Below are 11,145 nucleotides of genomic sequence, written 5' to 3' on the forward strand. Positions count from 1 at the left end.
CTGCACGGACCCTGCTCAACTGAGATTGGGCCCCCCCGTCACTCTGGGCACTGCATGGACCCCTGGTCCAACAGAGAGAGAGGCCCCATCTACCCCCTTGCAGTGTGGGGTGGGGTCCCGGCTCTCCCTGGGGGCTGGGCCGGACGAAACGGGGTGCTGGCTGATGGGGGGGGGGTGTCTCCCTTCTGCAGTGTGGGGTGGGGTCCTGGCTCACCCCAGGGGCTGGGATGGGACAGGGGATGAAGGGCTGCTGGCTGTGGGGTGGGTCTCTCCCCCATGGAGTGTGGGGTCCCGGCTCACCCCTGGGGGCTGGGATGGGGCAAGGGGCTGTTGGCTGAAGGGTGTCTCTCCCCCCTGAAGTGTGGGGTGGGGTCCTGGCTCGCCCTGGGGGCTGGGTGGGGAAGGGGGCTGCTGGCTGACAGGAGGGTCTCTCTCTCTCTCTCCCCGCAGACCCAGGCCCGCACTCGCTACGCTATTTCTACACGGCGGTGTCGGAGCCCGGCCCGGGGCTTCCCCAGTTCACCGTGGTCGGGTACCTGGACGACCAGCTCTTCTTCCATTTCGACAGCGAGGTGAAGCAGGCCCAGCCTCGCGCCCCCTGGATCCAGGCCGAGGGGCTCGAGTACTGGGACCGGCAGACCTGGATCGCCAAGGGCTGGCAGGAGGCCTTCAACGGCAACGTCCGCATCGCCATGGAGCGCTACAACCAGAGCGGGGGTGAGGGGCCGGGGGCCGGAGCCTGGGGCCTGGCGGTGACCCCAGAACCTGGGACCTAGGAGGGACCTTAGAGCCCGGGACCTAGGAGGGACTCTGTTCTGTCTCCATCCTCCATCCCTGGCCCCAGCGGTGACTGCAGGCCTGGTGGTGAGCTTGTCCCATATCCCTGGGCCTAAGCAGTGACTCCATCCCCCATCCCCAGGTCTGGCAGTGACCCCGTCCCCGGGTTTAGCCCGGATCCCCATCCCCATGGTGACCCTGTCCCCAGGCAGCGAGGGGCCGTGGCCCCGAGTCAGGTCTAATGAACATTGTCAGGCGCCGTGGCCGGAGCTGTGGCCTCACTTGGCTCCGTGCGTGTCTCTCCAGGCCTGCACGCCTTCCAGTACATGTACGGCTGTGAGCTGCGGGCGGACGGTGGCACGGGGGGCTTCCGGCAGTACGGCTACAACGGGCGGGATTTCCTCTCTTACGACACCCGCACCCACGCCTGGGTGGCTCCCAGCAAGGAGGCCGAGATCACCAAGGGGAAGATGGAGGCCGACAGGCACCTGAGCCAGCAGCAGCGGGACTATCTGGAGCGGAAATGCGTCGAGTGGCTGCAGAAATACCTGGGCTACGGGAAGGAGACGCTGCAGAGGAGAGGTGAGGGGGGCGGGGGGCCCCCCGGGGGGGCGGGGCCCCCCCCCCCCCGCAGAGACTCCCCCACTCCCTGGCCTGTCTGAGACACTAATTATATTGACCCAGGGCAAGACCCCTAGAGGTCAGCGGAGCCTTTTGAGGGTCCCCTTCTGTGCCATGCCGGCAGGGTGCAGAGACCCCCTCCCCAGGCAGGTCCCATCTCCCCTGGGCTCCTGTGCGGGGCAGGTCCCTGTGGGGTCTTTCCCAGGCTCTGACCTCTCCTGCTTTCCAACGACTGGACCATGGGGGTGCTCAGGGACCCGGGTGCTGCTCATGGGCCCTAACCCAGCGGCCTCCCCCTCTGCCCCCTTGTCTCCCCAGAGCACCCGGCCGTGCGGGTCACCAGCAGAGACGCCCCTGGCGGCCCCACCACCCTCTCCTGCCGGGCCCACGGCTTCTACCCCCGGGACATTGCCGTGACCTGGCTGCGAAAGGGGGAGAGCAGAGAGCAGGAGACGTGGCGAGGGGGGGTCCTGCCCAATGGGGACGGGACCTACCACACCTGGGCCACGGTGGAGATCGACCCCCAGGAGAGAGACCTGTACAGCTGCCGTGTGGAGCACAAGAGCCTGGCCCAGCCACTCGACACTGCGTGGGGTGAGGCCGGGGTGTGTGTGTGGATGCTGGATGAAATGGGGGGGGTGTCACAGGGTGACTGGCCCTACAGCCCCACCGGTAACACACTTTGCTCACCTCCCCAGGTGGAGAAAATGAGCGAAGCCGCAGGACAGGCAGGTCGTGTGGCTAGCGGGGGAGGAGGCTAAGACAGGAACCAGAGGGGAGGGGGCACCCCGGAAAGCCGGAGGGAGCTGATAAATGAAGCGGGGCGTGATCGCGGAGCCAGCCTGATCCCAGCCCGGGCCGGGGTCCTGGGCAGTGAAACATTGGCTGGAGGTGAAACGGGCTTTAGAACACGGGGAACCTGGTGCCAGGCCCCTGTGAGTTAGCGGGAGTTGAAAAGTCCTGTTAACAAAGGATTGAAAAGGGAATGCGAGGCCTGGGCCCCGGGGGGGAAGAGACGCTCGGGAAGGAGCAGGGAAGGGCGCCCGCTTCCCCTGGCCACTGCGGTTTGAAGAATAACGGACGTTCCTGGAACAGACTCACCGCAGGGTAAAGAGACAGCCCCGCGAATGGGGGATGGGAAGGACGTGGTGTTTGCGGGGGGGTCTCACTCTCTGTTCCCTTGCAGAGCCCCCGTCCCGCACTGCCCCGCTCCCTGCGCTGATTGGGGCCGTCGCTGGCGCTGCCCTGCTCGCTGGGACAGTCGGGTTTGTTCTCTGGAGGAGGCGGCGCTCAGGTAATGGGGGGCCAGCGGTGCCACCTCTCAGTGTGGGGCCTGCGATGGGGCCCTGGGGACTGCAGCAATCTGGAGGGGGACCCCTGTGTTGGGGTTGTGTGACTGCCCCGCGGGGGGCTGGGCCAGAGACCCCGCTGGGGGCTGCTGCCGGGCCGTAGCCAGAGACGGGGGAGCCAGAGACGGGGCGGATGGCGCTGGGTCTCTCTGTTCCCTTCCTTACGCCCGGCTTCCCCTGAGACACTGAGTCGTGCGCTGAGCCCCGGGGTCTGTGCTGGGCCGTGGACATGGGTCAGAGCCGGTTCCTGTCCCGGGAGCGGCCGCACTCACTGCAATCTGCCTTGTCTCTGCAGGGAAAACCGGAGCCATTGACACTCCAGCTCAGGGTGAGTGTGAGCCCTCCGCGCTGCTGGCAGGTGTGTGTGTGTGGGGGTGTGCACGGCCCAGCCCAGGGACCCTCCCCTGGGACCGGGCGCTAACGCCCCATCGCCACCTGCTCAGCCAGTCACCCGCAATCCCCTGCGTCGCGCGACGTGCCCCCGGCTCTGCGGGGTGCAGGCCCCTCTGGTCTCCGGGCTGAGCTGTGCCAGGCAGGGGGGACCCTCTTGGCTGGCTCTGCCCAGGGCAGCTCCGGGTGATGCTGTTCCCTGTCTGGGGCAGGCCGGGGGTGGTGAGCCCCGGGACGGGGTGGGCGAGGGTGGAATCGATTCCTAGGGAGACGTCTGCCTCCCGACACCGGTTCAGGAGACACTAACCCCCTTCTCCCCCCACAGCCGGCAACCGGGACTCCAGCTCCTCTCTGGAAGGTAAGGGGTTAATGATGGAGCAGGAGGGGTGACCCGTTAACCCTTCAGTTTCCAGTCAGAGGCCCCAGCAGGGAGACCAGGCGGGGGTGGGATCTCTGTGGGGGGGAGAGGGCGGGCTGTGAATGGGACTTGGCGATTCACCCTGCACTCCCCAGGAGGGTCATTTGTGAGCAGAGCAGGTAACCAGGGGCCCCTGCTTTCCCCGCACGGGGGCCAGGCTCCCCCCGGCAGAGCTGGGAGGGACGGTCCCTGAGATCCCACAGCGGGGCCCTGCCACATGGGCCCCTCCTTGCCCAGCCTCGGGGTCAGGGCCCCCCAGGCGAGCCCAGGGCAGGTCTAATGGGACGGGGCGGGTCTAATGGGACGGGTGGGGCTGGAACCGCTCCGAGGGGGGCGGTGACCCCGGGAGCACACTCAGCCCCTGGGCTCAGAGACACTGACCCTGTCCCTTCTCCCCACAGCCAGCGACAAAGAATCCAGCAAAGGATCCAGCAGGGGTAAGTGCTGGGGGGATCCAGCCCCCCTGGGGATCGGCTGTGGTCACGGAGACCTCTATGGGGAGACGCCTTCCCCAAGCCCTGCCCCGGGGCACCCTGCAGTCCCCAGCCGGGGGTGGGTCCCCTCTGCAAGGGGGGGTCGTTCCAGGCAGCAGGGACTCTAGGGGAGGGGAGCTGTGGCTGTGGGTGGGGGGCTGGGCTGCAGGGGGGAGGGCTCATTGTACCTCAGCCCCTATATGAACTGGGACAGGAGTGGGGCTGAGTGTGACCCCCCCACAGCAGAGCTGGGCTGGGACCCAGATGCCAGGACCCTCAGATCCTGAACCCCCCGGCCATTCCCGCCCCAGCTGGGGCCCCTGCGCTCCCCCACCCAGCCTCCAGCCCTGGTGCATTATGGGGATTCTTACCCCAGAACTGGGTCTGCCTGTCCCCGGCCCTGCCCCCTTTCTGATCCCTTCCCATGGTCCCTGCCTGGGCTGGGCCATTTCTGGGCCTCCGGGACGTTCTGCTCAGCCCAGTCTGATCCCAGTGGTGCGGGGTGGGGTGGGGGGATCGGCCAGGAACCAGCTCCCTGCTCAGCGCTAACCCCCTTCTCCCTCCCACAGGCAGTGACTCCGGGTGTGACACCGGCTCACTAGGTAAGTGGTGACTCCAACCCGGGGCGCTGGCTGCTCTCTGGGCAGGCGGCTCCCCCCGGCCATAGGCCCAGAGCCCCCCAGGCCCGGCCCGTCTAGCAGCCCAGCCTGGGAGAAGAGTGGGGGAGCTCTGAGCGCCTGCTCCCCGCGGTGGGGAGCAATGAACCAGCCTGGGAACTCCCTCCTCTTCCCCGCACCCTGCCCCAGACAGAGCTGGGAGCGACCCTGCTGGGTATGGAGCGTCTCTCCCCCATCTGACCCAGCTGCGGGAGGGTCTGGAGAACGGCCCGAAGGAGCCCCTGTCCGGCTGCAGTGGGTCCTTCTCCGGTGTCAGCCCAACCCTACGAACAGACACGGCTCCTGCAGAGGCGCCAGTAGAAAAAGGGGGTGCGACTGGGGGGGGCACCGCCAGAAAAGTGGGGGGGCCCATGGGGACCGCCGGAAAAAAAGGGGAGGCTCCGGGCTCCCCCTGACTCCCTGTATCTCGTTCCTGCAGGGTCGGCGGCCACGGTGCGACTGGTGGGGGACACAAGTGTGTGAGAGACCAATCTCCCTGCAGAAACTCAGCAGCTCCTCTCTGTGGGTGTTCCTGCCCCGCCCGATGACAGGGACCCCCCAGCGGGCATCGTCTAGGCTGGAGTCACTCCTGGGGTCTCTCCCCCCTCGGTCGCTGACTGCCCGTGTGACCTGGACTGAATCCCTCACCCTTTCCCTCTGCCTCAGTGCCCAGGCCCTGGGTGCGACGCTCGGCTGCCTCGCAGGGGCTGCTGTGGGTTAAGTACCTGGGATCTGTCAGACTTACAGTGAAAGCTGCGGTGTGGGGCAGGGACCCTTTGATTTCTCAACCAGGGGGATGTGTACCCCTGGGGGGTCACAAGGTCTGCCAGGGGGTACATCAACTCTGCTAGATATTTCCCTGGGTTTACAGCAGGCTACACAAAAAACACCAGCAAAGTCGGTGTAAACTACAATTTCATACAATGACTTGTTTCTATTGCTCTGTGTAATGTACAGTACACTGAAATGTAAGTACAATGTTAATATTCCAACTGATTTATCTTATAATTATACGGTGAAAACGAGGAAGTCAGCCATTGTCCAGTCATAGTGGGCTGTGACACGTCTGTATGTTTCTGTCTGATTTTGAAGTAAGTATTTTTAAGCGAGGTGAAACTTGGGGGACACACGACAAATCAGTCTCCTGCCAAGGGGCCAGCAGCCTGGAAAAGTTGAGAGCCACCGGACTAGATCGTGTCACTGAACCCCTGGAATAAAGGCCCGGTCTCTCGTGTGCCCCTCACTTGTCTGGGCTTTTGCTTTGTCTGTCTCAGCCCGTCTCCCCTCCCGGTGCCGGGCTCCGCTGCCCTAGCGAGCCGAACCGCCCTGTTGCTGAGAACTAAGGCAGCGCTGGGGGATTCTCAGACCGAGGCCTGGGGCGTCCCCTGCTGGCGCCATTGCAGCCGGGCGCTGGGAAGAGCCGGTAAAGCCCAATGGCTCCCTCACATTTGAATTAATCTGGATCCGGTTCGACTCAGAGCTGCTTGCTCCAGAGCCGTGTACAGACAGACCCAGCTAACACTGCGCAGCCCACGGCGCTCTCAGTCCCAGCAGGTCTGACTCTCTGCAGGGCAGAGGCACCGCCACCCCCACGCCCCTCCTCAGCCGGCCCTCAGAGCCGGACCCAGGGGTGGTGTTCATTGCCCGTATTGCAGTAGTGTCTGGGATGCCCAGCCCAGGCGGAGACCCCCGGCGCCAGGCACTGCACAGCCAGTCCCTGCCCCGGGGAGCTGACACTCAGGGGAGAGACGCTCAGACTGGGTAATGTGGCTGGCGTCAGCACGGCGCAGCCCTCGGCGGAGGAGGCTGCACCCAGGGGATCCTGGCCTAGCGATGCGCTAGCGGCATGTCGGGGCCTGTCTCAGGTCGGCGTGGGGCAGGTTGGGGCAGGATCCCCACAGATCCAGCTGGCCTGGGGCAGGGTGCAGCTCCCGTGGGGTCTGGCACGACCGGCAGTTCAGCCCCAGCTCCCGGCGGCCTGTGTGTGACCCGCGCTGGGCCTGGCGGGCGGGCGCCACAGGCCGGATCTCAGCAGCTCCGACGTTCCCCCAGCGCGCCGGTCCCCACGTGACTGCCTCGAACTCGGCTGCCGAGGGACTGGCAGGGGAAGAGGAAGCGTGACCCTGCGGGATGCAGCGAGCGCACTGCGACTCGCCATTCTGTCCCCCGGCATGGGGAACTTGCGGCCCTGCGGCGACCGGGGGAGAGTTAAACACAGCCGCTGCGCCGGTCGCCTGCCCTGGGCTGGGAGCCCGTCACCGCAGCCAGCCGCCCGCAGCGGGGCAGTGCCCACAGCACAGAGTGCCGGCCACGGGGGGGGGACAGACACACCCCGACACCCCCGGGAGCTGGGCCTGCTCGCTGGGTTCGATCCAGCTGCCTTCTACTGCCCATGGGACGGGCAGACCGGGGGGGGGCTGTGGGGGGGGGTCGGTGGGGCGGGGGGGGGGCACCGGGGCAGGGAGGAAGGGCTCAGGAGCGCAGCCAGAGCCGCGGCAGGGCCGGCTGGGGGGTGTAACGCGGAGCAGAGTCCCCTGCCATCCACCAGGAGCTTTGTTACTTGCTGTTGAGTTTGTGTGGAAGGTGCCCAGATACCAGGGTGACGGGCAGCAGGATAAACCCCCGCGCGAGGCCAGGAGGCAGGGCCTGGAGCGATGGGGGGGTCAGTGGGGAAGGAGGACACGGGCAGGGAGAGGATTAAAGGTGTATGGGGCGAGTTAAGGGAGCCAGGACTCCTGGGTTCTCTCCTGGACTAAGGCTCCTAAATCACTTTAGCTCTTTGGAAAACGCCCCGGGGCAGTGCAGGGGGCGGGCTGAGGGGCATGTGGGTGATGTGAGCAGACGGGGGTGGCTCATGGGGGGGGGCGGGGGGGGGGGGGCCGGGGGGGGGGGGACCCTAGTGTGTCCTGTGACTGTCTAAGCACAGAGGGTTCAGATCCCGCCCGTGTCTATGACTGTAACTGAAGTGCGGGGGGGGGGAGGCCCCGGGCCCCCCGGGGCTGGGCGGGGGGCGGGCGGACCCGGGCCCCCTGTGTCTGGGAGGGGCCGGGCTGGGAGCGGGGGGGTCCCGGACCCCCCGTGTCTGGATGGGGCCGAGATGCGGGCGGGGGTCCAGGGCCCCCCATGTTTTTGTGGGGCTGGCTGGGGGCCCCGGGGCTGCACTCCCCCCCGCCCAGCTGTGCCGGAATCTCACTTCCTCCCCGGCCCGGCCCCGTGGGTCTGTCGCAACGGGCAGGACACGCCCGTGGTGCCCAATCCCCGCGGGGGGGCGGCTCCCAGGGCCAGCAGCCGCCCCCCCCCGCCCCACAGCACAGCGGGATCGCGCCCCACACGGCATGGGGGGCCCAGGCAGCCTCCTCCTCCTCCCCCTCCTCCTGCTGGGGGGCGCCGAGTCACGTGAGTAGCGGCAAACGGGGGCTTAACCCCTCCCCCAGGAGCTGGGAGCCAGGACTCCTGGGTTCTCTCCCCGGCTCTGGGAGGGGAGTGGGGGCTGGTGGGTTAGAACAGGGGGTGTTGGGAGCCAGGACTCCTGGGTTCTCTCACTGGCGCTGGGTACATTTCTCTGACGGGGGCGCGGGGGGGGGGGGGGTGTGTGCAGTGGTATATCTCCCATGGTATTGGGGGAGGGGTGGGAGGTACTGCCCAGGTGGGGGAGCGCCTGGCAGCACTCTGGGGTGCCAGTGGATAATGGGTGAGTTGTGGGGGGCCGGGAGCTCACTGGGGAGTTGGGGTGATGTCATTGGGCTGGTGCCAGAGGATCCTGGGGCCGGACGTGGCCACGCTCGGCTGTGACAGCGACCCCCGTCCCCACTGTTGTCACCCCACATCTGCCCCTGTTCCCCCTCCACTCTCCCTGCAGCTCTGTGCCTGGGCTAGGGAATCGGGGTTCATGGGCCGTGCGGTGGCAGGGCTGCCCTGCGGTGCTGGGGAAGGGAACTCTGTGTGTCTGTCTGTCTGTCCACTGGCTGTGCGTGTGTCCGTCCGTCCCTCACTGCTGGGCATGCGTGTGTGTGTGTTTAGCATCCGTGTGCACACACACACACACCCTCTGCCCCATTCTCAGCATGGCTGTTCACTCCCTACTGTGTGTCAGGTGCCCTGCAGTGCTCCCAGCTGCTGGTGATTCCCCGTTCGCTCTGTGCTTGAGATGAGTGCGCCGTGCGTCAATCCCCCTTACAATTACACTGGGGTTTTTTGGGGGTCTCTGTGGAGCTGTGGGGAGTGGGGGCTGCTCTCCCGGCGTTTGGGGAGGGGGGTGCAGACAGATCCCACTAACACCGCCGCTCCCTTCCCCCGCAGGGTCGCACTCCCTGCAGTACTTCCTGACGGCCGTCTCAGAGCCAGGCCCGGGGGTGCCCGAGTTCACCGTGGCCGGCTACGTGGACGGGCAGCGGTTCGTGGAGTACGACAGCGAGGCCCAGCAGATGCGGCCCCGGGCGCCCTGGATGCAGGAGACCGAGGTCTGGGAGCGGGAGAACCACGTCCACAAGGTGCGTCAGGCCTGCTTCCGGGGCAAGGTGCGGAGCCACATGCACCTCTACAACCAGAGCAGGGGTGAGTCTGCGCCCGCACGCGGCCAGAGGGGCCGGGGCACTGGGGACATGGGGGGGAAGAGAGGGGACGTGGAGCACTGCCGGGGGAGCCAGGACTCCTGGGTTCTATCCCCAGCTCTTTTCCCCTGACCTGCTGGGTGACCTTGGCCAAGTCAGTTCACCTCTCTGTGCCTCAGTTTCCCCTCTGGTTTCTTGTCCCTTTGCCCTGTGAGCTGTTTGGGGCAGGGACCGTCTCACTGTGTCTGTGCAGTGCCCCCAGCGAGCCAGGGCTCCCTACACCCCTCTCTGTTCCCAGGAATGGCCGGATCGGAACCAAGGTCCATGCAGTCCTGCCCAGCAAGGTCCCCGCAGGGAGCAGATGAGGGGGGCCCAGGGCAGGGCCCCTGGAGAGGGGCAGGCTCTGGGGGGGATCCAGGGAGGGGTCACAGACCCAGCAGTGGTCCTGGCTCCGTGGGGTCCCCGTCCCAACCCCACCCCCGGCTCTGCCCCGCCCAGGCTTCCACATCTTCCAGTACGCCTACGGCTGCGAGATCCGGGCGGACGGCAGCACCGGGGGCTTCCGGCGCTTTGGCTACGACGGGGACGACTTCCTGATCTATGACGACGCCCAGCACCGCTGGGAGGCTCCTGCCCGGGAGGCCGAGGCCACCCAGCGCCGGTGGAACGGGGACCCAGTCGCCCTGCAGTACTACCGCCACTTCCTGGAGCGGGAGTGCGTCGAGGCCCTGCGCCGCTACCTGCAGCTCGGGCAGGGGGCGCTGGCCAGGCGGGGTGAGGGCAGGGGGCACTGGGGGGCAGGGTGAGGGCAGGGGCACTGGCCAGGTGGGGTGTGGTGAGGGCAGGGGGTCCTGGGGGGTGTGGTGAGGGCAGGGGGCGCTGGCCAGTCGGGGTGAGGGCAGGGGGCGTGGAGGTGGGGAGGGGAGGGCAGGGGGGTGCGGGCTAGGCGGGATGAGGGCAGGGGATGCTGGGGGGGAGGCCAGAGGGGCTGGGTGGAGAGGAGGGGGTGCTGGGTGGGAGGGGAAGGGCAGGGGGTGCTTGGGGGGAGGGGGAGGGCTGCCCTTGGGGCCATGGGGCTGGGGGGCAGGGACATCCCTGATGCTCCCTGACTTCCCATTTGGGGACGCTCCTGCCCCAGGGATCCCTTGGCCCCCCCAGGGAGGGACGTTGGGGCGGGTGCTGGTAACGGTATCGGGGGACCCGGGTGCTGCTCACCGGCCGTGACCCTGCGGCTCCCCCTCTGCCCCCTCGTCTCCCCAGAGCGCCCGGCCGTGCGGGTCACTGGCAGAGACGCCCCCGGTGGCCCCACCACCCTCTCCTGCCGGGCCCACGGCTTCTACCCCCGGGACATCACCCTGAGCTGGCTGAGACACGGGGGGAGCAGCGAGCAGGAGCCGCGGCGAGGGGGGGTCCTGCCCAATGGGGACGGGACCTACCATGCCTGGGCCACGGTGGAGGTTGACCCCCGGGAGAGAGGCCTGTACCGCTGCCGTGTGGAGCACGAGAGCCTCGCCGAGCCGCTCGTCGTCTTGTGGGGTGAGGCCGGGGGGAGGGGCGTTGGGGGGGGCGAGCCTGTGTGGGCGACTGGGACTGACCCTGTTCTGGGGGAGGGATTGACTGACCCCTGTGATGGGGGAGGAGCTCAGGGGGGCTATGGGGCACTGACGGGGGAGGGGGTGACTGACCCCTGTGATGGGGGAGGAGCTCGGGGGGGCTATGGGGCACTGACGGGGGAGCAGGGCAGTGTGTGTGTGGGGGGTCTCGCCCGGTTCCCTTCAGCCCCTGTCCTGTCCCCGTCTCAGAGCCGCCGTGCGAGTCGCTGCTGGTCCCGGTGGTGGCAGGCGTGATCCTGGCCCTGGGGGCAGTCGCCGTGCTGGTCGGCCTGGCCTGGAGGAGGAGGCTGTCAGGTAC

At 67.5% G+C, this 11,145-nt stretch overlaps 1 protein-coding gene across 1 annotated transcript in view; it reads left to right on the forward strand.

Moving 5' to 3' along the window:
• Nucleotides 1–11,081, forward strand: part of LOC112125834 — a 12,078-nt gene extending 997 nt beyond the window's left edge. Inside the window, exons 2-15 of the mRNA XM_029912867.1 lie at nt 451–717; nt 1,084–1,359; nt 1,717–1,992; nt 2,585–2,692; nt 3,043–3,105; nt 3,463–3,495; nt 3,957–3,992; nt 4,598–4,630; nt 5,124–5,159; nt 7,994–8,080; nt 8,984–9,238; nt 9,733–10,008; nt 10,495–10,770; nt 11,014–11,081. Of these exons, the coding sequence (XP_029768727.1) occupies nt 451–717; nt 1,084–1,359; nt 1,717–1,992; nt 2,585–2,692; nt 3,043–3,105; nt 3,463–3,495; nt 3,957–3,992; nt 4,598–4,630; nt 5,124–5,159; nt 7,994–8,080; nt 8,984–9,238; nt 9,733–10,008; nt 10,495–10,770; nt 11,014–11,081 (2,090 nt within the window). The remainder of the gene's footprint in view (nt 1–450; nt 718–1,083; nt 1,360–1,716; nt 1,993–2,584; nt 2,693–3,042; nt 3,106–3,462; nt 3,496–3,956; nt 3,993–4,597; nt 4,631–5,123; nt 5,160–7,993; nt 8,081–8,983; nt 9,239–9,732; nt 10,009–10,494; nt 10,771–11,013) is intronic.
• The last annotated feature ends 64 nt before the right edge of the window (nt 11,082–11,145 follow it).

Source organism: Terrapene carolina, unplaced genomic scaffold (genome assembly GCF_002925995.2).
Source record: "Terrapene carolina triunguis isolate 2854851 unplaced genomic scaffold, T_m_triunguis-2.0 Scaffold308, whole genome shotgun sequence".
In the NCBI taxonomy this organism is placed as follows: domain Eukaryota; kingdom Metazoa; phylum Chordata; order Testudines; family Emydidae; genus Terrapene; species Terrapene triunguis.